Source organism: Ranitomeya variabilis, chromosome 3 (assembly GCF_051348905.1).
Source record: "Ranitomeya variabilis isolate aRanVar5 chromosome 3, aRanVar5.hap1, whole genome shotgun sequence".
Lineage (NCBI taxonomy): Eukaryota > Metazoa > Chordata > Amphibia > Anura > Dendrobatidae > Ranitomeya > Ranitomeya variabilis.
In genome coordinates this window covers 351786825-351813012 of record NC_135234.1, presented here as the reverse complement: position 1 = coordinate 351813012, position 26188 = coordinate 351786825, and the positions used below count along the sequence as shown (strand labels likewise).

The window sequence follows — 26188 nt, the reverse complement described above, 5'->3', positions numbered from 1 at the left end:
GTCAGTTGTCCATTTGTTTGGAGACTGTGTGTCCATGCAAAATAACATATATGTCTGTTTTTTACTGACATCACAGATGAAAAGCAGCTATTTAAGTCTACAGGTCCGTGAAAGTCACAGACAGAACATGGATGACATCAGTGTGCTGTCCTTAACTAACATTACAAAGAATAGGAGAATCTTTGTAATTTATTTATTTATGCAAACATGAAAATCACAGATGAAACACTGATGACAGTGATTTTATGATTTTTGTTTCTTAAATTTGGCATATTTAAAACTGTTTAGTATTTAAAACTGTTTAGTCTAAGTTTCAAACACTTTTTAATTGGCCTAAGTTGTACCAGAAATTTGATCCATAACTCTGGCACATTTTATGGCGCATGGTGTCGCACAATAGGTGATGTCCCTTTTGTGATAATCCGCTCCTGTTTTCAGTAAGGTCATGTCCCCTTGTCTGATAAAAACCACTTCCGAAATATGGTACAAGTCTCGAAAAACAGATTTAAAGCAAATTATACCAGATTTCTGGCTCATTTAGCTTAGCAAATCTCGCCCAGTTAGTATATGTTTTTTCTGTACATCTTATGAAATAAGCAGAACAACATTTAGTGAAAATCAAAATTTTTATTCACACAATCAGCTGTACACAGCAACTGTGGTGCCACAATCTGACACAGAATGAAACTCATCCAAGTGATATCACCCTATATCATATTATTATGTTATAGCACAAGAAAATAATTAAGGAAGCATTTTGCTTACAATTTGAAACATTACAGCTTACGTAATGTTGATAATCAGATAATAAAAGATTTGCATTCCGGGGTGGTGAAATAGCACATAGTGTCATTTCAAAAGGTTATATATATTATCAAGTGTAAAGGGCAACACAGTCACATATTATGTAAGGTAAGAACACACCTTGTCTGAAAGAAAAGCTGGTATTGTTACCCATCACAGAACAGCTTTGATTTTTCCAGATCAATTTACAAGATGAAAGGTGGGCTGTGATTTGTTGCTACAGGCACCAAAACGAATTTTCTTTGAGACAGTTATGAAAAATGATGACTCAACCAAATAATTTCCAGTAGACTCATTTAGCCATGTAGAATATATATAGGTCTACTTCACAAGATGTGGTCTTGGCCTAACAGTATGTGAGCAAATCAGAAGCTTTCCTTGATAATATAAGCGTCAATCCCTTTACAGGATAATAATACACCAACCACTGGATTTTGCACTCAGGTTCGGATACAATATGTATCAACATGTCAACTGCTCTATGGCAATTGTTTTGGCTGTTTCCCCATCACAAGTCTGGCACCATGTTTGCCATATGTGTATACAGTAACATGTACTTACATTGTGATGATGTATTAGCTTGCTTTGTGCAGAGAAACTATGAATGATAAATGTACTGAATCCATAAGTAAAGGATTCCATGGAAAGGCAAATCAAATTCCAACCCTAAATACCATATACAAATGAAACAAAATTGTCCCGAATTGTAAAATATTCTCTAATATTAGCCTTCTGCCTTGTGCAATCACTTCACACAAAAATCAGAATCCAGGGAGATCTTGAAAAGCTTAAAGCACTGATACTTCTGTGCAAGGCCAAGCATATAGTCAAATAATAGATTTATAGTCACTGAAACACTCCAGCATAACTGATACATTGAGCAGTGAGGTAGTGCAGACGCTGCTCGAATCCATGTCTCATGCACTCCCCCTTAGGCCCTGCACTAGACAATGTGATCCCTTAGGCAAGAACTGATGATATCATACCTCAGTTAATTTTCTTCTGAAACATACAATGTTTCATTTCAGCTAAAAAAATATAAAAGAATATAAAAACTATGGAAAACGAACTACTCAAATGCAGCTACGTTCTATAAAAACAATGGTCTAACATTACGCATAATGTACCTCTGCAATGATCAATTCACAGTATTATGAACATATTTTCTAGCCAGGAATTACTTTGGTGACTTTTCTTTACAATTTGTTACTCAATTGTTTCTCAAAAATGAGAATAATGTATTAGCTTCATCACTATAAAAGTGGAATTTCAGCAGAATGGAAAACAAGGACAATAATGTGTAGTTTGTTGGATGGAATCAGTGCATAAGTTGGTTGCTTCAAGTACTTATATCAAACGTTGTGACTGCACATTAATCGTGAGACTTCTTTTCTAAGATCTAGTTACTTTCACAACCCGTTTTGAGACCTGTAATTCACTATTTCCACTGCTAAGCTTTGTGGATCCAACAAATGTGGGAACATTTGCATCACTGTATCTACTAATGAGTGCTGAAAAATGGCACAAAGTCTGTTGCGCACGCTCAGTCTCTCTCTTGTGTAGCGATCAGAGTTTTGCCACTGTTGAAAATCATGGCTAAAAGGTGAAACGGAGCTATATAACTGATAGTTAGACTGACGTCTACTTGAGGAAGGAAGATTGGGTCCTGGTTCTGACCAATACTCAAGTGAGTGGGGAGGAAGGGCTGTATAGTCTGGCGGTAAACTGCGGTGGGCTTCTGCAGACTTTTTGACCATTTCTCCATAAATTTGGTGCGATGCATTTTGGGATGACCATGAAGAAGATGGGCTGTATTGGTAATAAGATGTTGCATGAGCATCATGGGGAACCAATTTCTGAGACATATAGTGTTGACGTGGATCGCTATCCAAACCATTTCTATGATGACAGCATGGGATCCGTTGATTGCTATTACAATAATTTCCTTGCTCGCGTGAATGGTCACATGAACTGTTAGAAACACTTGTCCTAAAGTCCACCCCAGAGTCGTAAGAGCTTTGAGCATGGGAATCTTTGGGGTAAACACCTTGAGAATACCATTCAGATCCTCCATTCCAATGATTTAATTTCATTTTATCTGATGTCCTAAGTTTCTGTGAAGATCCAGTTCTCTCTGATGGCAGTTTCTGCATAGAAATGGAGGTAGGGTCAATTGTGGATATCTCAGGAACTGACGCTTTTCTTATCTTTTTATCTTCTGAATAGCCATTATTCTTTGGAGGGGACTGCCTTGCATTTTCACGCAATTCATCAGCAACAGAACGTTGAGTTTGATTTATTCTCTCTGGGTGATAAAACTTACATTTCATTCCATAGGTGCATTTTTTGCCTGCAATAAAAGTGGAAAATTGAGTTAATAAATAGATTCAAACATACCATTATCTATATACTGTATATAAAACTCAAATCTGTAGTAGCCCTCTCTATACAAATCCAGAGTTCTCGCCCGATTTGGGTGAAATTTGTCACGCCACCTCTCCACCCACAAAAGCAGAATACTGCGCATGTTACTTCTCGCTACCATCCCCCCGTCATTAAATTGGGGCCCTCGAAGTTAAGTCCTATACATATAATGGAAATGTGAAATCTGATGTAGCCCGCTCTATACAAATCCACAGTTCTCGCCCGATTTGGGTGAAATTTGGCACACCCCCTCTCCACTCAAAGGAGCAGAATACTGCGCTTGTTAAATCTCGCTAGCAACCCCCGTCATGAGATTGGGCCCCCAAAGTTAGGCCCTATACATATACTGGAGAAATGTGAAGGTGAAAATAAAAGTGCTGAGGGGAAAACAGCAGTTGTGACTGACAGGGGCAGAATGTTAGCAACGGCGCTGCTAAGGGGGCCGCACCACCACACACAACACACAAACATTTCACAAACACCATACAAACATCACACAGGCAGTACACATACACCAACACAAAAGCACAACTCCCACAAATGCCACAACACACCACACAAACACCAGACAACTCTAGACACACACAACACAAACACCTCCCCACAAATACTACAACACCACCCCATAATTACCACATGCACACCACACACACACAAACACACACACACACACGCACGAACCACACACATGCAAACACAGTCAAATGGATGCACCCTATGCACACAGACGAACATTACTGAGCAGCGATATTGGTCAGGCAAAAAATGCCTCATAGCATGGGCGGATATACCGCCGGTTCAACCACTGTGGCTGCACCAGGGCCTGGGAGCTCCAGGGGGCCCCCGCAGGGCGGCTATTAATGAGGGCAATCTGGCCAGTTTATCTGGCCCTGAGGCTTTGGGGGGCCCCTGGCCAGATTGCTATCATGTGGGGCGGGCAGGGAGCAATCCTTGCAGCTCCGCTGCCTGCAAGACACAATGGCAGCAGAGTGGAGCTGCAGGGAATGGATCATCCTGCTTAATGCCTGTACTTCCTGTCTCACACAGCAGCGGCTGAATGACATCATCATTCAGCACCACAGCTGTGCGAGACCGGAAGCTACCGGCGATGGTGCAGCTTCAGGATACAGTGTCCAGAAGTGAGGAGTGTGTATGTTTGCAGAGAGGTGAATGGTGCTGTGTGTGTATGTGCATGTGTATGTGCATGTGTATGCAGAGAGGTGAATGGTGCTGTGTGTGTCTGTGTGTGTAGGTGGAAGAGAGGGCAATGATGGGGGTGATGGGGCAGAAGGCAATGATTGGGATGACAGACAGGGCAATAATGGGGTGATCGGGCAGAAGGCAATGATTGGGTTGACAGAGAGGGCAATGATGGGGTGATGGGGGAGAAAGCAATGATGGGATGGTGGAAAGGGCAATAATGGGGGGGTGGTGGGGAGGAGGAAATGATGGAGGTGGTGAAGAGGGCAATCATGGGGGTGGGGGAGAGGGTAATAATGGGATGCGGGAGGAGGAGGACAATGAGAGGTGTGGGGATTGGGATGGGAGGAAGGGGAATTTATAATGGATTTAGGAACAGGGGGAGGTGGAGGAAGATGTTATTATTGATTATTATGTCTAACACAGTCCCTTAGTATAAAGTGTAATCACTTATTATGTGTAGCACAGTCCCTTAGTATATAGCGTACTCACTTATGTATAGCACAGTCCCTTAGCGTATAGTGTACTCACTTATTATGTATAAAACCATCCTTAGTTACATAGTTTCCTCTTATGTATAACACCATCCCTTATTAAATACCAGCCTCTCTAGCTACATATGGTGTTGTCCCTTATTATATAGCTTCCACTGCTGTTACGTACAGTCCTGTCTCTTCCATAGTGTATTCTTGTTATTTTTGTTATTCACAGCGCGATCTTTTATTACATAGTCCCCTCTCTTGTTAGATGTAAAATGACTACTGATGGAGGAGCCGGTGACCAGTGCATCAGTTCCTCCTTTAGAAAAGAAGCTTTTCCACGTTCCATCAGCCATCATTGCATTTTACAGCTAACAAGACAGGACGGTATGTAATAAAAAACAGGCAAGGCTCTATACAATCCAATATGTAAGGGACGGCAATATACATAGTAAAGGAGACTATGTAATATATACATGTATGTGTGTGTGTGGATATACATATATATATATATATATATATCTTTGTTACCTTAAAAGGAGGGGGGCCCAGACACATTTCCTGCACAGGGGCCCCAAGCTCTCTGTGTCTGCCCCTGCCTCATAGTAAGATTGTCATTATTGCTTACTATACAGGGAGCTTTCATCACTGGAGCTGCCGGGGTAAAGTGAAAGCTGAGCTCTGATTGTCTGCCTGTGATGCAATTTTCATTACTGAGATGTGAGCTCCTTCCGGTGACTCTGAAATTTTACTTTAGCTACCATATCCAACAATTTAACATATTTTCCGCGAGCGAAGCCACGGGTATTCTACTAGTCATATATAAAGCTTTACACAACATGGAAACTGAAATCTTCTGTTAATTTGACACTCAGTGAATCCTTAGTTCAGAATTACCATAAAAAAAACTATTTGTTCCCATAATGTCTTGAATGCCTTGATAGCTTTGGCTTTCCAAATCAAAGAAAGGTTTTAACAGTGTGCATTATAGAAAGGTATAGGAGTGTGATAGAATAAGTGCTCTCTGGAAAACAGTGGATCCATGTAGATAGATAGATAGATAGATAGATAGATAGATAGATAGATAGATAGATAGATAGATAGATAGATAGATAGAAAAATACCGTAGCTAGATAGAAAAGTTGTGTGTCATTCTAAATGTGGGTTTAACACTAAGTTATAACTAATTTGTTTAAGTTATATTTGCTGATAGGAAGAAAAAAAAGAGAATTCACACTTACCATAAGGACATTGCACTTTTTTGCTTTCTGGTCCGAATGGCCGTTTTCTTAAAAAGTCATCCAAGTTTGGTCCTTTTCGGCCCATGGGATCGTCTGGTGGCATAAATCTAATTAAAAATATGTTTCATATAAGTTAGAAGGCAAAACATTTTAAAGAACGCTTAACGATTCCAACAACTTGCGATTAATAGAAGGAATTATATGTATCAAAAGAAGCTACCAATCCTTCTGACATGTCTGTTTAGCTATCAGTACTATTTCCCATAATATACAAATTCTGAAGCATCTTATCGTATAACTCTACATTATGCGGTACATCTGTTATTCCTCGAAGAAATTAACTAGGTGTTACCAGTTGGGAGGTGGGGAGCTAACACCATTTGTCACTATCCAATTATTATCAGAATGTGTGAAGACACGCCTCTTTGATAAGAAGAATGTTAATGCACAGTGGTCAATTTATTCTTAAAATTTCTAGGAACAGAGCCAAGAAATTACATAATCCTTACTTCTAAGAAAATATGCTTGTTATTGTTTTTTAATGGAGAGTAAGTAATTTCTAAAAAAGACATGTCCAAAGTGTGACAGATCCCCTTTATCACCTAAAGTGTAAATTATGTGAAATCAAAGCACTTTGTAATGGATAACTCGAAGGTTTTGATAGTTGAGAAGATGCACCAAATCTTAGCTATTGTTTAGTATTCAATCAAAGTTGGTTTACAATGGACACATTGCAATATTTTACTATATATAAAGAACTCATATAAAGGTTAACCATCTAACAATCCATAAAGCAGCCTTGTAAAGCAGTGGTAAGTTGAAAAAATTCCAAAGACGTGACTTACAGATCATTCACAAAAGAGTACATAAGAAGACGCTCTTCTATGAACTTCTTCCATTCTGGCTTTTCACTCTGGAGATCTCTATAGGTATCATTTGAGACAATGACCCCATCACTTTTGTAGGCCAACTTGACGATAAATCTATCATCGTAGCACACCAGCCGTTTCCCACCTACTCGTCGAGAAGGAGTGAAAACCAAGATCTTTTTCTTCTCAAGATCCGTTAAAATGTGTTGACCTGAAGAATACAACGGCATTATTTAGAGTTAGCATTTCTTTTTTTAGTTGTGGATTATTGCTTTATCATAAAGGTAATTAATGATGTACAAATACATTGTAAACAGTAGATTTATTGCAAGTACAACAAGGGTATAATTTACATGAGCAGAATTATATTGACAAAAAACACTGCAGGGTAATTTTTTAAAGAATTAACACAATTTTTATAGTTTTAAAAATACATTGTATTGTATATTCTTTCATTTGTTACATTCCCTATTTGTGTGATTTGTTAGCAAAACACTAGGAATATTACAGCAATAGGGTTGTTCTTAGGCTACATTCACACATCCGTGTCAATTTTTACATCCGTGAGGAACACTACTTTTCATCAATGTGGCAACAATTTTGCATCAATTTTTTTCTCATATATTCTCATAAACTGAAGGAGGTAGAATGTCTGAGCTCCTACTTATTCATAGACTCTTAACAATACATCAGTGGAAAACAAATGAAACACAGATGGAACTCTGAAGTACCAAGTATGTATTGTGCTTCATCCATCTTAGGCTTCTTTCACACTTCAGTTGTTTGGCGTCAGTCACTTCCGACATAGTGACAGATCGACGGATCCGTCACAATTATTGAGAAAACGGTTCCAACAGATCCGTTTTTTTGACGGATCCATTACTTGGGGTTGTCTGGGAAAAGTATCTACTTTTTGGAGCATGCGCAATTGAAAAAACGGATTGGGGCGACGGATCCGCCGAAATGACGGTCGCGACGGATCCGCTGCGAACCGTCATTTCGGCGTTGACAAAAAACGTTTCAATGTCCGTCTATATCTAGACAACGTCCGCCAAATTGCGACGGATCCGTCGCATGACGGATGGAACTGACGACCATCCGTCACAATCCGTCGCCAATGCAAGTCTATGGGAAAATAACGGGTCTGCCAAAAAAAAAATGACGGATCCGTTATTTGAGGAAACTGGCGGTTTTAGACTGACGCCAAAAAACTGAAGTGTGAAAGAGGCCTTATAAGGATCAACATAGACTTTAGTGACTGAGTTTCATCTGAAAAATAATTGGAAATGAGAAACACTTTGAGTCTCACAGATCCATTTTTGAAACAGATGTGTGTATGGATTAATACAATTTTATGGATTTGTGCGCTGTACGAGAAAAAAACAGATGTGTCATATGGAAGTGTGAATCCAGCCTTTACATTCCTGGATAATTAAGACCACACCAGTTCCAGGAAAGTAAAGATAATGTCCCCTTGTTCCATGCAGTCAACTAGGTGTCACTTATTTATGCTTACCAGTAATGGGCATGTCAAGCCTAGGCTGCTCCTTTCTGAATGTTGGTACAAAAACTGTAACATCTGTATGGCCTCTTTCCAAGAAAAAATTGACAGCAATTAATATCCCCCGGCAGGAGAAAACATCCTTGTTTCCATGACTATAGAAAGGAGAAACAATAATCATCAGCAACAGACAAAAAGTGGTAATCTGAAGGCTAATTCTAAAGATCTATCGTGAATTATAAAGAACAAATTGGGCACAAAAGTTGTATGGGGTGAGATGCTGAAAATAATATGGAAACCCAGTATTGGTAAAGCCAATGCACATTGATCCAGGTTACACATGTTTTGATCTATGTATTATTCATTAAAATGTGCATGTCTTATTGTCTATCTATGTGTTATATATTTTTATAGACACATTTAGACAGATTGTAATTTACCGACCACTGTAGCTGAGAACTACAACCAACTGTTTCATCAAAGGTCACTGAACAGGAAATCAACATGAATTAAAATAACCCTCTTCTCATATTGCAATCGACCTTCAACATGTAATTTCAATGTATTTTTGGTGGACTATTTCCTCGTTGAGCAAGTTAAGTTTTCACAATCACCAAGTTTTCTGTTTTAACTATTAACTTTATTCCATGATGAATCTGTCGTCAACCATGTTGACAAGTGCACTTGAGAATGCTGTACACAGCATGAAATGGATCAAGAAAGAATATTAATCATCCGAAACAGCATGTGGAAAATTGTATTCTGCATTGGTTGAGTTTGGTACGTATATGTATTTAAATCTTTAAACCTATCGTCCGTGAAATAATATATCACGTAAAACAGTGTAAATTTAAGAAACCAGTTAGAGCAGTCTAAAAGCGAATTTAAGAAACCAAGCAATAACATCTTCCCGTCTACAGGGTTAGAAATGGTAGATACAAGTGGCAAATTCCAAAGGATGACTACATGGATGCTGAAACTGCCCACTACTTATTCTAGATGCGGCCATGAGATAAATTAAGCACATCATTTCTGAAATCTAATAGGGACAAAATTTCATCTGGTCCTTAGAAGGTCTTAAGATTTGGTAAATACAACCTCAAATGAACAAGATATGTCAAATTACACCACGATATTATTTCTTTAACAAAATCTAGAGAAAATGCAGAAGCAGATTGTGAAAAATTAAACATCCCCTAACTGCTTTTGTAGGAATTAAGAGGGTAAGTAGCAGCAAAGCCCTCCTAATCAAATGCCTTTGATTAATTGTTCATCAGCAAGTGTCACCACCTCTATAAAAACAGAAGTTTAAGGGTACTGTCACACTCTGCAACTTTCCAACGATCACGACCAGCGATACGACCTGGCCGTGATCGTTGGAAAGTCGTTGTGTGGTCGCTGGAGAGCTGTCACACAGACCGCTCTCCAGCGACCAACGATGCCGAAGGCCCCGGGTAACCAGGGTAAACATCGGGTTACTAAGCGCAGGGCCGCGCTTAGTAACCCGATGTTTACCCTGGTTACCAGCGTAAAAGTAAAAAAAAAACAAACCATACATACTCACATTCCGGTGTCCTTCAGGTCCCTTGCCGTCTGCTTCCCGCTCTGACTGAGTGCCGCCGTAAAGTGAAAGCAGATCACAGCGATGACGTCACCACTGTGCTCTGCTCTTACATTCCGGCCGGCAGTCAGTCAGAGCGGGAAGCAGACGGCAAGGGACCTGAAGGACACCGGAATGTGAGTATGTACGTTTTTTTGTTTTTTTTTTACTTTTACGTTGGTAACCAGGGTAAACATCGGGTTACTAAGCGCGGCCCTGCGCTTAGTAACCCGATGTTTACCCTGGTTACAAGCGAACGCATCGCTGGATCGCTGTCACACACAACGATCCAGCGATGACAGCGGGAGATCCAGCGACAAAATAAAGTTCCAAACGATCTGCTACGACGTACGATTCTCAGCAGGGTCCCTGATCGCTGCTGTGTGGCAGACACAGCGATATCGTATGGATATCGCTGGAACGTCACGGATCGTACCGTCGTAGCGATCAAAGTGCCACTGTGTGACAGTACCCTAAGTCTGGAGCCTTCAAGTGCATGCTAACAAAATGCCAAAGAGGAAACAAATCCACGGTGATCTTAGATAGGCAATTGTTGCTGTCCATCAATGTGGAAAGTATTATAAGGCTATTTCAAAACTTGCAGTCCATCATTCCACAGTGAGAATGATTATTCATGAGTGTAAAATATCAATACAGTTGACAATCTTTCCAGGATTTGACATCTCACTAAATACACACCAAGGCTGGACTATGCAATTCTCAGAGAAATTGCAAAAAAAAGAAAAAAGAAACAAAAAGCTATAGCTCAGTGGCATGGGATGGGTTATACAGCATTAAGAGAACTGGTAGATCTGCAGCTGATAAAACAATGATTTTATCAAAATGACAGACTAATAAGTGACACATTGCTGAAATTGGGGTCTCTGCCTTTACATCATGCTGCTCTAAGTTTGGTTAGAAAAAATCTGGTGAAAAATTCCTTTTAACAATGTTGCACTGACCTATGGTATTCTGAGCACAAAAATCTGAAGTGAAGCTGATTAACGCTGAATGATAATAGTGAGCAAGTGTTCTTAAAATGCTCGCTTCACGATTATCTAGCAGGGTAAACAGACTGCCGATCAACCGATCATCGTTCCCTGCGGTGCATCTTTCTATGTGTAAACAGATCTTGCACTGCCAAGAATCATGGCAGTCTATGCACAGTGAGCAATCCATTACAGATCAGTGTGCATTGTTTACTTTGGCATGCCTGTGTAGGCTATTAAACAACTACCGATAGGTAAAGGCTCACCGATCAGCGGTAAAATTGGGTTGCCAGTCTATCCACGCAAGCTATTCCTTAGGAGTAACAATTTACTGGTTTCACCATGCCTCACAACTGCAGAGTGTATGGTGTTTTGTACATTCCAGAGATGGGGCCATCACTTTCTTCATCACAGAGAAACTATTGTAAAAACATGGGTTTCCTATTGCATTTATTTTAGACTCAAATCTTTTAAGCAGGTCAAGGGTATAGGTGAGTTATTTGGATCACGTTACTCCTGTTGAGATCTAACTGGGTCACGCCTTATACTTTAGAGCAAAGATATACAATCTTCTGCCTGGGGGCCACATGTGGCCATAATGCCATTCTGTGAAGCCCCAATCATTTAGATATAGAATTGTGGAGCTGCTTACATGTAATTTCCATGATAAGAAGAAGAGTAGTAAACATCTCAGAAACCATAATGTATCATTAAAGCAGGGTCGATAGATTCTCAGGACCATGGTCCATCGTCCACTTGTCCTTGCACATCTCTTATCTTTAACCCTGAATGGATTTTTATTAGCCAGGCATCATCATTGTGGTGTGACACACATATGAGTTTGTGCCAGCCCAGCTAATAAAAAGCAGGGATCATGGAAGGTAAGAGATTTGTGAGCCTACCGTCCAGCAACTAGAAACTACTAAACTGACTGATGGATTGAAGTCTTGCAAATCGATCTACCTAAACATAAAAAAATTGGAATTAGTGCTCTGTGTAACCATTTCTCTTCATCAGGAGAATGGGGTATAAGTAACCCACGTAAGCCTCATCACTGTACATTATGACAATTGTTACCACCACACGATGATGTAGATATGGACATGAATGGCTTCCCCCTCTATGAAATGTTCATTTGAGAAAAATTGGGAGCCCAATACGCCTGCACCTACCAGTCAATCATGACATAGTTTCAATATGTCATACATTATTTAGATGGAAAAATACCACTTTAATCTTTATTGTGTCCATTGGGTATTGTTCAATAGGTCTACATGGCCTTAGAATCAGAGAAGATTGTGCACTCCTGCTCTGGAGCGTCTGGTGGACATCGGTGATACTGGTGTCACCAACACCCTCACTCCTTTGCTGGGGATGAAAGTTGATCATACTTATATATTTTCCCCAATTTAATGGAGTTTAGTACGATGAACTGATGAAGTCCATGTTGTGTTCCAGTAAGAGTTCTCCCTTATACTATTATTATGAAATAAAGTAAATGGACTTTTACGACTGTTAAGAACAAAATTGGAATATGCTCTATGATAGAGACCAAAACACATAAAAAAATACTAAAATAAAACACTATCTTCTTACCCTACTAAATGCTATCCAATGTTAAAAATGGTTCTCACTCATTTTAGAAATTATATTGTGGCCCATCCAATTTAAAGGGAATCTGTTTTACACTGCCAAAACCATGGGTAACATGAAATAGTGACCCTCATTGTAAAATATTTTACACTGAAACACAATTTTGAGAAAGAATGTGTCATGGACAGCCATGTCCTCTAGGTGACATCTCTCCAACTTCTCCTGCCTGGGCCTGAAATTAATAGGTCTGTCCCTACCTTTAAGTAAAAAAAAGACTTGCAAATCAGGTCAAACTAGACAAAAATAACAGAAATTAATAGACAACAACTTATAAAATTAGACAACAGCAGAAAATTGCTAGGTGCACTATTACCTGGCCACAAAGACAAGTCCACTCCTGAATTATAGCATAAGGACAGCGACTGTAGGATGCTACAATAGTCTCATAATACATGCATTAGTGTAGGAAATAAAATAAACTCAATTCAAGTCAACTGGCAAAGCTGCAATACCTGGCATCACCAGTGGACAAGAGTGGAGCTGTTTCTGGCTTAAAAAAAGCAGGTCTTTTTTAATTTGATCTCTTATCGCCTCTTAAAAACAGAAACATGCGTGTTTATGAGCAGAACTCGGGATATGATGACGGTGATAACTGATGAACGGTACAGGTTCCTCTACTGATTTTGCATTAAGGGAAATTGCCTTTAGTTAGTATTAACCACATCCTAAGCAATGAATGCAACAATATACTGAGGAGGCAACAAGTTTGTAGAAGCCCTTTTGAAAATTACGCATACTTCCTGGTGAAACCTTGAAATATGTGTAGTATTTACCCAAGGCTAAAAGGTGTTAATGTCTAAGATAAGAGGCTTCAAAATTGCAAATACAGAAAAAAAATTCCCAGGAGGAGGAAAGAACAAGATTATTTACATAAAGCGCATTTGCATAAGACTAGTAGTGAGCTGTCGGGGCAGGCAGGTCTCCGGGCATGTGAATCACTAAGGAACAATGTAGCAGATTAACCATACAGGAAGCAGCAAAGTGGAAATTCCCTCTGTCTACCTGACACTACTAGATTAAACCTTGTACTTTGTTCCGCAGTGTCGTCAAACACGTTTCTCTGACTGGATACAATAAACAATATCCTTGTATCCATGCACAGTATCTCTTCGACTTTCCTCATCCTGCATGTTGTTCCAGAAAAGAAATTAGCAATCAATGATCGGAATGGAAAAATGCTTTCCATATCTGTAACCTATGATCTCTAGTAAAGGATAAAATCCAGAATTATCTCATCATTACTTGTAAATAGTAATTAAACTGGGGTTTGGGGAAAGTTTCAGGAAACAAACAGTATGTGGACAGGAGAATGGAAGGAATCACAAAACATGATTAATGGATAGATAAATAGATAGATAGATAGATAGATAGATAGATAGATAGATAGATAGATAGATAGATTAATAATAATAATAATAATTTTTATTTATATAGCGCCAACATATTCCGCAGCGCTTTACAACTTATAGAGGGGACTTATACAGACAACAGACATTACAGCATAACAGAAATCACAGTTCAAAACAGATACCAGGAGGAATGAGGGCCCTGCTCGCAAGCTTACAACCTATGAGGAAAAGGGGAGACACGAGAGGTGGATGGTAACAATTGCTTTAGTTATTTGGACCAGCCATAGTGTAAGGCTCGGGTGTTCATGTAAAGCTGCATGAACCAGTTAACTGCCTAAGTATGTAACAGTACAGACACAGAGGCTATTAACTGCATAAAGTGTATGAGAACATGATGGAGATAGATAGATAGATATGGAATAGAAAGATAGATAGACAGATAGATAGATAGATAGATAGTTAAATAGAAAAAAAGGAAAAGTACCAGAAAAAATACCTTAAAGCCTGCATGCCTCCCTGACCAGCATTCCAATGGCCTTTTAAACAGTGAACAAAAAGGGAAACAGCACAAAGCTTGAGAAAGGATTTGTTTTATCCGAAATGTTGACAAGCCACAGGGCATTAAAGTCCTCTTTTTCATATCTTTTTGTGATGTTTCCCTTTTTGTTAACTCACTAGATAGATAGATAGATAGATAGATAGATAGATAGATAGATAGATAGATAGATAGATATGGGATAGATAGGTAGATAGATAGATAGATAGATAGATAGATAGATAGATATGGGATAGATAGTGATAGATGGATAAACAGAGAGATAGATAGATAGAGATAGATAGATAGATAGATAGATAGATGTATAGATAGATAGATAGATAATAGACAGATGGATAGATAGATAGATAGATAGATAGATAGGTAGATAGATAGATAGATAGATAGATATGGGATAGATAGGTAGATAGATAGATAGATAGATAGATAGATAGATAGATATGGGATAGATAGTGATAGATGGATAAACAGAGAGATAGATAGATAGAAATAGATAGGTAGATAGATAGATAGATGTATAGATAGATAGATAATAGACAGATGGATAGATAGATAGATAGATAGATAGATAGATAGATAGATAGACAGATAGATAGAAAATTTGTGCGTCATTCTAAATGTGGGTCAATGGGTTTGCAAGTTCTACACTTACGGTCTTCTGAAATAGGGATGAAAAGCTAACAAAAGCCTCTGTGAGGAAATGAATCAGCAGAGTCCTGCTTTCAAACAGCAAAACCAGAGCATTTTAAGCAGTAACACTTTGCATAGAATTTACACCCAGCCACAAAGAGCAGATACATGATGTTTGCTTTACAGAGCGTTAACTGTCCTCATTAATTGGCGTAGAGCAGTAAACAATCTGTATGACAATATCCCATCAGTACATTGCTCATATGAACTCTCGGGAGTCTCAGGGCCTAAAGCCACCATACTCCTCTGATGCCTGTCAGCTAAAGGTTGGTTCAGACTATCTTTTGTCTGGCAGCTTTCCCGGCTGTTCCTCCCGTACCTGATCTGCTAAGCGCTCCTGGGATGTCTATTAGGCCACGTGCACACGTTGCGGAAAGTGGTGCGGATTTTTCCTGACTGATTTTGGTAAATCCGCAGGTAATCCGCACTGCGGATTTCCTTCAGAATTACCGTAGATTTACCTCGGTTTTTCCGCTGTTTTTGTGCGGATTCCACTGCCTTTTTACACCTGCGGATTCCTATTATGGAGCAGGTGTAAACTGCTGCGGAATCCGCACAAAGAATTGACATGCTGCGGAATAAACAATGCTACTTTTCTGCACGTTTTTTTCTGCAGCATGTGCACTGCGGATTTTGTTTTCCATAGGTTTACATGGTATTGTAAACCCAGGGAATGCTGCTGCGAATCCGCACCGGCCCATCAACAGCAGATCCGCAGCAAAATCCGCAACGTGTGCACATAGCCTCAGAAAGCCCTTGTAAGACTTCTACATCAAGAAAGGCAAAAGCATTGGCACTGGGAGTCAAAAATATATACGGACACACCCCTAACTGTTAACACCCATTTGTCAATTTATCTATTAATTTTTTTTAAGATGAATAATAGAGGAGGAGTACAATGCAGAGTTGTAAGAAAATAAACTCCAGGAAGAAGACATAGGGGCTGTCTGGTCGTATGCTCTAAGTACACAGATATGTGGATTTCTAATGGTTTTTAGCATAAAGTTTATTACTGAAATAAGCTACATTTCAGTTATTAGAGCCAAGCGGAAATGCTAAAGCAATTTACCCATCTCAGTTGACTGGAATGTGTGGAGAAGGCTTGGCAATGTAAAGCACATTTTCGTTGCCTATGTTAGTGTTATTTAGGGTCAGGGTTTGTTTCACAGGAGTGTTACTGTACTAAAAGAGAAGAATAATATCCATGGCGAAACAATACACAATATTTTATACACCTGCCAGAAGAAGGCGTGTTAAGTCTGTACATGATGTTGTCTTGCAACCTGGATTTAGCGCGGTAAGGTTGACATGCTCAGATGACTATTGGCCACTGATTTGGCTTCTGTTCAGGTTACACAACTGTGTGAAATGTAAGATTCATTGCCATATTTGTCAGTAATGTGATGGTCAGGCCAGATAATTGCTGGACAGTTCTGCTGTACCTATTAGTTCACTTCAATATCTTGTATGCAGCATTATTTTGGGAAACTTCACATGTTGATGAGCACGCACTATGGCTATGTTCACACTTCCGTTAGGACATTCTGTTCGTCTGTCTGCTGTTTATAGGAACAGACAAATGGATTTAATATCCAAAATGGGTTGCAGAGGCTCCATTTGATTATTATGTTGGGATCCTTCTGGGTGCATTTATATGTCAATTTTTAGAACAGAAGAGAAAGTCCTGCATCCTGTGCTATTTCTTCCATTAAAAAAACTGACCCATAATGGAACACGTAGTAATGAAATGAGTAGGTGGCACGCCCAAAAAATTAGAGTTAGAGTCAGATGCGTACTAGTTCCTCTGGAGCCAACCACTTAGCTCCTGTGGACCAACAGTAGACAGAGTGAAGGAACTGCACACCGAAAGGCACGTGGAGATGCTTCAAATAGGTGTGACACACCCAAGGCCTTAATATAGTTGGATCCTGCTTGCCCTTGTTTGGGGGAAGTCCACCCTGCACACTGAAACCCTTTGACTTATATATAGTAAGCAAAACCTATACACCTGATGAAGGGTTTTATGACTCGAAACGTAATGTAAAATTTTACTGCGGTGTAACCAACGGATATGAAACACTGTCAATAAATCCTATTAGGAGCATCTCCAAGTGCCTTTAGGTGTGCAGTTCCTCCCCTCTGTCTACATAATCGAACACAAACATACCCCATATTCATGTATTCGGGCACCTCAGCTTCTGTTTATATCAGGTATGTAATGGATACATTTTTTATATGAATTCAATTTGTCTGTTCCTAAAAATGGAAGATAAAAGCGCCGTGTGATCCAGTAGCCTTGGGGAAGACATATCTGCCTGTTCTTCTTCCCTCATATTGTCAAGAACAATGTACTGAACCATGGGCAAAATATTGATATATATGTGGATACATTGCAGCACAGAAGCACTGGTTTGTTTGTCTAACACTTCAATATTAGCACTAAAATGGCATAAGACAATGAGGCATGTGGTAAGTATCTGGTAAGTCGCAATATCACTCAACTTTTAGAATTACGGTACATACATTTGTGCTCAAAAGTTTATATACCCCGGCAGGATTTTTGCTTTTTTGTCCTTTTTTCAGAGAATATGAATGATAACACCAAATCTGTTTTCTCCACTCATGGTTAATGGTTTGGTGAAGCCATTTATTGTCAAACTACTGTGTTTTGTCTTTTTAGATAATGACAACCCAAAATATCCAAATGATCCTGATCAAAAGTTCACATACCCTGGTGATTTTGGCCTGATAACATGCACAGAAGTTGACACAAATGGGTTTGAATGGCTACTAATGGTAACATCCTCACCTGTGACCTGTTTGCTTGTAATCAGTGGGTGCATAAAAGCTGAATGAGATTCTGGGATCCAGACAAACTCTTGCATCTTTCATCCATCTACTGACGTTTCCGGATTGTGAGTCATGGGGAAGGCAAAAGAATTTTCAACAGATCAACTGGAAAAGGTGGTTGAACTGTATAAAACAGGAAAGGGATACAAAAAGATATCCAAGGATTTGATAATGCAGGGTTCAAACTGTGTTTAACAAATGGAAAATCAGGGGTTCTGCAAAAACAAAACCACGGTCAGGTTGACCAACAAAAATTTCAGCCACAACTGACAGGAAAATTGTACAGGATGTAAAGAAAAACCCACAAATAACATCAGCTGAAATACTGGACTTTCTGAAAACTAGCGGTGTGGCTGTTTCAAGATACACAATAAGGAGGCACTTGAAGAAAAATGGGCTGCATGGTCTAGTCGCCAGAAGAAAGCCATTACTGTGCACATGCCACAAAGTATCTCACCTACAATACGCAAAACAGCACAGAGACAAGCCTCAAAACTTCTGGAACAAGGTAATTTGGAGTGATGATGAGACCAAAATTTAACTTTTTGGCCACAACCATAAACATTACATTTGGAGAGAGGTCAACAAGGCCTATGATGAAAGGAACACCATTCCTACTGTAAAGCATGGAGATGGATTGCTGATGTTTTGGGGATGTGTGAGCTACAAAGGCACAGGAAACTTGGTCAAAGTTGAAGGAAAGATGAATGAAGCATGCTACCAGCAAATACTGGAGGCAAATTTGCACTCATCATCCCAGAAGCTGCGCATGGTACATACTTGACAAAGTTCCAACATGACAGCGATCCAAAACACAAGGCCAAGTCGACCTGTCATTGGCTAGAGCAGAACAAAGTGAAGGTTCTGGAGTGGCCATCTCAGTTTCCTGACCTCAATATTATTGAGCCACTCAGGGGAGATCTCAAGTGCGCAGTTCATGCTAAACAGTCCAGAAATTTACAGGAACTGGAGGCTTTTGCCAAGAAGAGTGGGCAGCTTTACCATCTGAGAAAATAAAGAACCTCATACATAACTACCACAAAAGACTTCAAGCTGTAATTTATGTTAGAGGGGGCAATACAAGGTATTAAGAATTGGGGTATGTAAACTTTCAATCAGAGTCATATGGATGTTTTGGGTTGTCATTATCATTTAAATGAGAAAACACAGTAGTTTGACAATAGATAGCTTCACCCAACCACTAACCTTGAGTGGAGAAAATATTTTGGCGTTATCATTCATATTCTGTGAAAAAAGGCCAAGAAAGCTAAATTTCTGCCCAGGTTACGTTATGTAAACTTTTGAGCACAACTATATAATGGTTAGATAATGTTGAGAAAAACTAAGAGCTTGCTGCCAGTGAATGGAAGTGTTTACATTCTGAGGCTAAAAATCAAGGATAGAAGTAGTGATGAGCAAGTGTGCTCGTTACTCAAGATTTCCGAGTATGCTCGGGTGTTCTCCGAGTATCTTGGGTGTGCTCGTAGATTATGTGTGCGTCACTGCAGCTGCATGATTTGCGGCTGCTAGACAGCCTGAATACATGTGGGGATTCCCTAGCAAACAGGCAATCCCTGCATGTGTTCAGGCTGTCAAGCAGCCACAAATCATGTAGCTGCGGGACACGAACATACTCTACGAGCACGCCCAAGATACTCGGAGACCACCCAAGCATGCTCGGAAATCTCGAGTTGCGAGCACACTCGCTCATCACTAGACGGAAGAGTGCATTTTGTTAAAAGAGAAGATTCATACATTTGAAGATGTTGCCCTATTTTGACAACCTCCTTTTTATGCAGCATTAACTATTAGAGTATGGTTTTTATTGCCTAGGCAAGTTGCTGGGGTGTTCAAAGTAAAGGTGTATGGAAAATCAAATATTGCATAGTGTCAATTAAATGATTGCTAAAGTAATACATGTCAGCACAGATTCCTTCAGAGTAAGGAATAGTAATTGCTTGTGTCTCTGGCCAATAATATGGGTTTACCTGTAAGATAATGGAGCATGAGATAAGATGAAGTGTTTACCAATCAATAAACCTGTATGTGATGGAGGTGAGGAAGACAGGTGTTTAACCTCTTTGATATGAATAATGAATATTTTATTTCTTGACAGCATGCAGCGATCTTGAAAATTATGAGAAGCTAAACTCAGAAAATTGCAATACCTTTTCAATACTTCATAAGCCATTTTTTCTGAAGAGAGGCATGATTAGAATAAACTTCAATGCTAATCACAATAAAGTTTGGATACACAATACTGTGGGCAAAAAAGGGAAAAACAAACCTCATTGCCACGTTGCTTCCATCAATAACAATTGGCCGTAAGTTGGTACCATCGTTGTCCTCTGTTAAAGATGTGATTGGCGATGCGCCTGAGCCTCCTCGTGGGACTAGAACAGCATCACTTAGCTCCTCTGATACAACCTCTTTTTCTGGGTTACCTCCATGTTTTACTAACTCTCCTAGAACAGTATTTATATCTGCATTCCCACCAAGATTCTGCAGGGTGGTATGGATTTCTCCAGAGGAATACCCTAGCTTCCGGAAGAAGTCTACTTTCATCCGCATCTCGGAAGGGTCAGCAACATCTGGTAAAAAAGACTTTTCTGATGACCAGTCACTTCTTGTGCCTTTGAGAGAATTTCTTCTGGGTGGCATATTGTTTATACTCCGAAATCCTGAATCATAAGAGTCTTCAAATTTTACTGCACTATCTTCCTTCAAATAGTCATTTTCCTCTAGGTTGTTGGGTTCAGTCCAGCTCGGAAAATCCAAACAAGGATTGAGATCAAAAGGAAGGCTATCCATTTTTGGAGTTCTCAGTCTAGAATGCTGTGATGACCTCCAGTTTTACCTGTAAGCAGAACATAAATCATTAACTAAGGTCAACATCTATTAACTGCACATTTTAAACCTGCCTTTCTCGTCTTAGATAGCTTAAGAACTTTCCACTAAAGCCACTGATAAATGGCATCATTATTAATGCAAACATGTAGCTAGTTAATATTTCAGGAAAGTAATGCTGATATAAGTATCCATTTGCAAAGCTTGATCATAAAAAAAAGCTAAAACCTTATTCTATAAACATCCAGATGAGAATATTATTGCTTATTCTCAAACCTAAATGGGATCCTGCTTTTATTAACTTTTAATATGCCAGGTAAACATGTTAGAAAATGGCACTACTGGTCTTTTAATAGCTACGACAATCAGAATTCCCTCAATGAAAGCATTCAGGTGCCATTCACTGTAAAGATCTTCAATCTGGGGGTCGATAACAATATTTTTATATGCTTAAATTATATATAAGCAAAAAAACCCTTTTTTATACTAACTGCTTATATTAAAGGTATTTTAAAAAGGTGACATCATGAATGTTGTAGGAAGTGGAGATGAAACGTTATTCTACATTTTTGCTTTCAAATTTATAAAAATGTGGTTAGACTTCTGCTTTTTATCCTGTTTATTATACTCAATAATTTAGTTATGAGAAAAGTAAGAAGAAGTAGAACGTTAGGCAAGATCTGATGGGGTTGAGCAATCTTCCTGTAAATGAGACCATGTCACCAATCTGAACACGAAAGGAATGGGTATTTCACAAAAAATACAGGTCTCGTTTCTGGCCATTAACCTTTGAATGTTTTAATGATGAAATGTAATGCTAATGAATACATTTTGCTTACATCCACATCTGGCAAGCTGAAATGACATAAATCGACTTAGCTATGTGACGTTGTCTAAGACAGCGTAAAGGATATAGTAGTATTTGTGTAAAAGTCCCTAAATAGGGCAAAGTAACAATAATAAAGAATACCAAACAGAGTGGGAAAAGGCATATACTGTATGTAGGCAGAACATACTATCTACAGATACATAAACAGATGCACAATGAGTATGGGGTTAAACTGAAGGGTAAGGAAAGAGTACTTTACTTGTTAAAAGTTGAATTATTATATCACGTTTAGCTCAATATGAGTTAGTAGAAGTAGTAAATGTATAGAGAGAAGAATCTCTATAGCTTACCAGAAGATTCACAACAGGCAAGTAACATAGAAGAGTTGGTAAAGCTTAAGGTCTGAGACTTGCAGTGCAGGCCGGCTTGTGACATTTCGACTCTGTGTTTTATGTAACAGGAAGCTAGAGTACAGTCAGTCGGGCGTGTACAGTGGGTGGTAATGACATAGCTGGATCTGGTGATTTAAAGATACATTCACTCACTTGTATCATATGGCTCAGATGTCAAACAGCCCAGGAATGTTATGCTCCCCCTGTCCAACGTCAGTGTCTCCGATGACAATAAAGCTCAATACTAAGACATTCTGTGTATATATACGGGAGTTGCAATAATGTATTAGGGTTAGTAAGGTACGGCTGAAGTATTATGGAAAATGTAAAAGCTGTGTGACGCCCATCACACTAGGTGTTTGTGTCGTGTTTGTCCCGGATGCATTGTTATATTGGCTGTATATTTATAGTCGCTTCATTGTAGCATTGCAATGTCAGCCTGTCATTCCAGGTCTGACTACCTCATACACTGATATATTTTTCATTTCCTTGTTCCTTATTCAGCACACAGCTAGAAGACTTCATGTAGAAAAAAATCCCACTGCCTCCAATAAAGATTTTTTCCATTGGAAAGAAAGTAGCCCAATAGGAAGTTTTAGCTTTTTACTACATTTTATGAAGCGGAAACCAAAGTTTTTCTATTGAAAATATTTAGAAGGTTTTCAAATCAGGATAAGGCAGTGCACAATATAGATGTAGGCTCCCAAAAATAAGGCAGAGATGTCAATGTTGACTCTTCTTGTTTTTGCAGTTTGGCTTCATTCACATGTCGGTTTTGAAAAATGATGGAGGTTTCTTAAGCTTCTTCTAACAATCAACGAAAAAAAAGATGTGACATCTCTATGTTTTTTTCTTTGGTGGGGGGGATATAAACGTGTGAGTAGCCCTACAAATTATAATGGGTGTGTATTCTATCTGAAAAACACATACTTGAAAAATGGATGTCTGAGACGATACTTCTAGACATGCGCCAATCTCAGAAGCATAAGGATTAGGGATGAGCGAATAACTTTGGATAACTAGCTATAGCGCTTACCGATTAGCCACATCGGGAATCCGGATACCTGGAGCGCTCCTGATACTCAGCTTCTCAGCGCCACAGTTACGCTGCACAAGTACAATGTTACCAGGAATGCTCTTTCACGATAACTGTGCAGCCTAAAGAGGCTGCTGGTCAACGAACGAACAAGCAAAATGCTAAGTCATCAGGTAAAATGAGCTATAGGTTTGCACAAGATCACTACTGTAAGCAGCAGATCCTTCTCTGTAAACAGGACTTGTGCTGCCGAGAGCAATGGCACCCTATGCGCACTGAACGATATGATACAGGTTACTCAGGGCACATCTGAGGCATGATTGGCCAGCATAAATAGGCTATTAAACGACTACTGCCTGGCAAACGTTGCTGGTAGACAGTCATTTAACACTGTGTATGCCAAATGCAAATGCACCAGTAAGGGGCAGTTAGGCATTTACACTGCAAAATGATCATGAACGGATGTTAAAAATGCTCTTTTCACAAATATCTTGCCATGTGAGCAGGCAGCAATCACCTGATGAGCAGAATAAATGATCATCATTTTTGGCGGTGCGTCCTCTGATGTAAACTGGTCTGGCACTGCCATGAACGATGGCAGCTTCTGCGCACTGAGCGATCTAGTGGAGATGCGCATTGTCTACTTTGGTCTGCCTGTCAAAACAGGCATTAAACGACCACTGATCACCACTCAATGGCATTTTGCCCGCCAGTCAGCCTGTATAAATGTATCCTTAGTCCCTATTGGAATTTTCATGTACAATTAGGGTGCTGAATGAACATGTTTCTTTAGCAGACAATAGCTGCCAGCCAAGCACGACATAACCATGCCTGCTATAGACTACCTGGAACTGGTGTCATTATCAGCAATTGCATAGCTTCACTTTAACATCTACTCTTTTGGGAATTTATCAATTATTTAACTTATAGGAAATGCAATTGGAGCCTCTTTAAGGAGTTTACGACCTGAAGACAATCCATGACTATATGTCCTTTTAGAACATATGGCCTTTATACAGAGGGGTCTCATGTACCGGACTCCCTCTGTAAATCCAAGCATGGTTGCTACATATTAGTGAATCCTGTTCAGCTTCAAGGGGTTGTCTGGCCTTAGGCTACATGTCTGCAGTCACTTATCACGGTGTGCAGTGCGCATCACGTGAGGAGTCACAACTCTGCAGTCACATAGAGTGACTAAATGTGTGTTATCATCTATACAGTTTGGGGGTCAACTCCTTTAACGCCATTATTGTATCTGAAGCCAGGCCCCCACAAATAGCATTTATCACATATCTATTCAAAATGCCACCATTGCTATTGGGAAGTACCCACTTATATTACCTTTATAATTCACTGCAATTAAATTATCATTTATATTTCTTTGTAGAAAGCGCTAATTAAAGACTATCTGTGCGTCAGGAAGCCTTCCATAGGCTTCTGTCTTTGTCAGTTTATCTGTAGTGTGCTTAGTGATGAAGCAAGGTGGGTCACGTACTCTGACCCCAAGCAGTGACAACAGTTCACAACCTGTCAATCGATCACAAACCTCACCCTACACTATTAGGAGCGCTAATCTCCAGCACTGTGTATTTAGATAGTATTAATTATATTAGTGAAAGCTGCCAATACAATGAACCTCAGATATAGAGCAGTGTATATACTGCAGCTACTCTCCAAAAAAATCCAATTATCCCTACAGAATGTTCACTCTTCTGTATATGGCAAAATAGTAGGAGAGTGCAAAAAACCTATTTCTATGTGATGGGCTTCCTAAAACCAATGCACTACCAATGTGGCTTACCACTATAGCAAATGTGGGATCAATAGCCGATATTACATTTATTCTGAAATTTGACAATTTTACTCTGTATTTTTTACACTGTAAAGGAGACGGGTGCTAAACTATATAAAAAAAGAGGGCAAATAATGCAAAATATTTTCTAAATGTATGGTAACCATCAGGAGGCATAAGGAAAAATGAACTAGGTGCTCCAAATTATACCATATATGTTTTTTATATATAGATCTTTCATTTGTCACATGAACTCCTTAGTAATCTTGTTCAGCAAGGTGACATGTCTCATTTTCTCATTGTAAAATATCATACCAATAACATTATTGATAGTGGGATGACGTTGTCATACTAATATCAGTACTAATAATAAAAATTAAAAGCAGTCTTCACTTCTGCCTGATACCTAATGCTGCTGTTCAGGGCACAGCAGGACTTTAGAAGAACATTCCCCTCAGTCTTTAGTCACAGACCTTCCTGAGGGCTTTCCCAGCTCACACAGGCTCCACATTGCTGGCACTGGGATGTGTGAAGAATGAAGCAGTTGTACTCACAGTGGTCTCTCGGTCAGTGTACAGTCACATTGCTCTGCTCTCTCCTCAGTGACAAGTACAGACACTTCTGCGGCTCTTATACCTGTCGGGGAGGCAGCCACTCCTGATTGCAGGATTCCCTTCCGCTTCTGTTGGACATCCTACTTGCTGACTCAAAGAGTTTCACAAGGCAGTGACAGTCAGGATTAATTTATGGAGAAGTATGTGGCAGTAAATATCTAGAAACTTATTTTGCTGTCCATTTACTTTACTAATAACAGCCAAGGCACCCTCATGAACAGTGTCAGAGTATCCCCATATAGGGGTAGACAGAAGGTGCCACGCTTTATAAACAATGCCAAATTGTTTAACCCTTTAGTGACCGAGCCAATTTTTCACCTTAATGACCAAACCAAATTTTACAATTCTGACCAGTGTCACTTTATGACGTAATAACTCTGGAACCCTTCAATAGATCTCGCTGATTCTGAGAATGTTTTTTTTTTTTCGAGACATATTGCACTTCATGATAGTGGCAACATTTATTTTATATG

At 39.4% G+C, this 26188-nt stretch overlaps 1 protein-coding gene across 8 annotated transcripts; it reads right to left on the bottom strand.

The window, feature by feature from the left end:
• Positions 1-607: 607 nt before the first annotated feature.
• ZC3H12A (zinc finger CCCH-type containing 12A) lies at positions 608-25777 on the bottom strand. Of its 8 annotated transcripts, none has more exons than XM_077295877.1 (6): positions 25656-25777; positions 20493-21062; positions 8534-8673; positions 6994-7228; positions 6149-6255; positions 608-3154 (listed from the first exon to the last, which is right to left on the bottom strand). In XM_077295877.1, the coding sequence occupies exons 2-6, from the start codon at positions 21014-21016 to the stop codon at positions 2214-2216; spliced, it is 1947 nt and encodes a 648-aa protein (XP_077151992.1). In that variant the 5' UTR covers positions 21017-21062; positions 25656-25777; the 3' UTR covers positions 608-2213. The 8 variants fall into 8 exon arrangements, with proteins under 8 accessions (XP_077151992.1, XP_077151998.1, XP_077151994.1 ...); XM_077295883.1 differs by having other exon boundaries at positions 8534-8607; XM_077295879.1 differs by having other exon boundaries at positions 25508-25705.
• Positions 25778-26188: the final 411 nt, after the last annotated feature.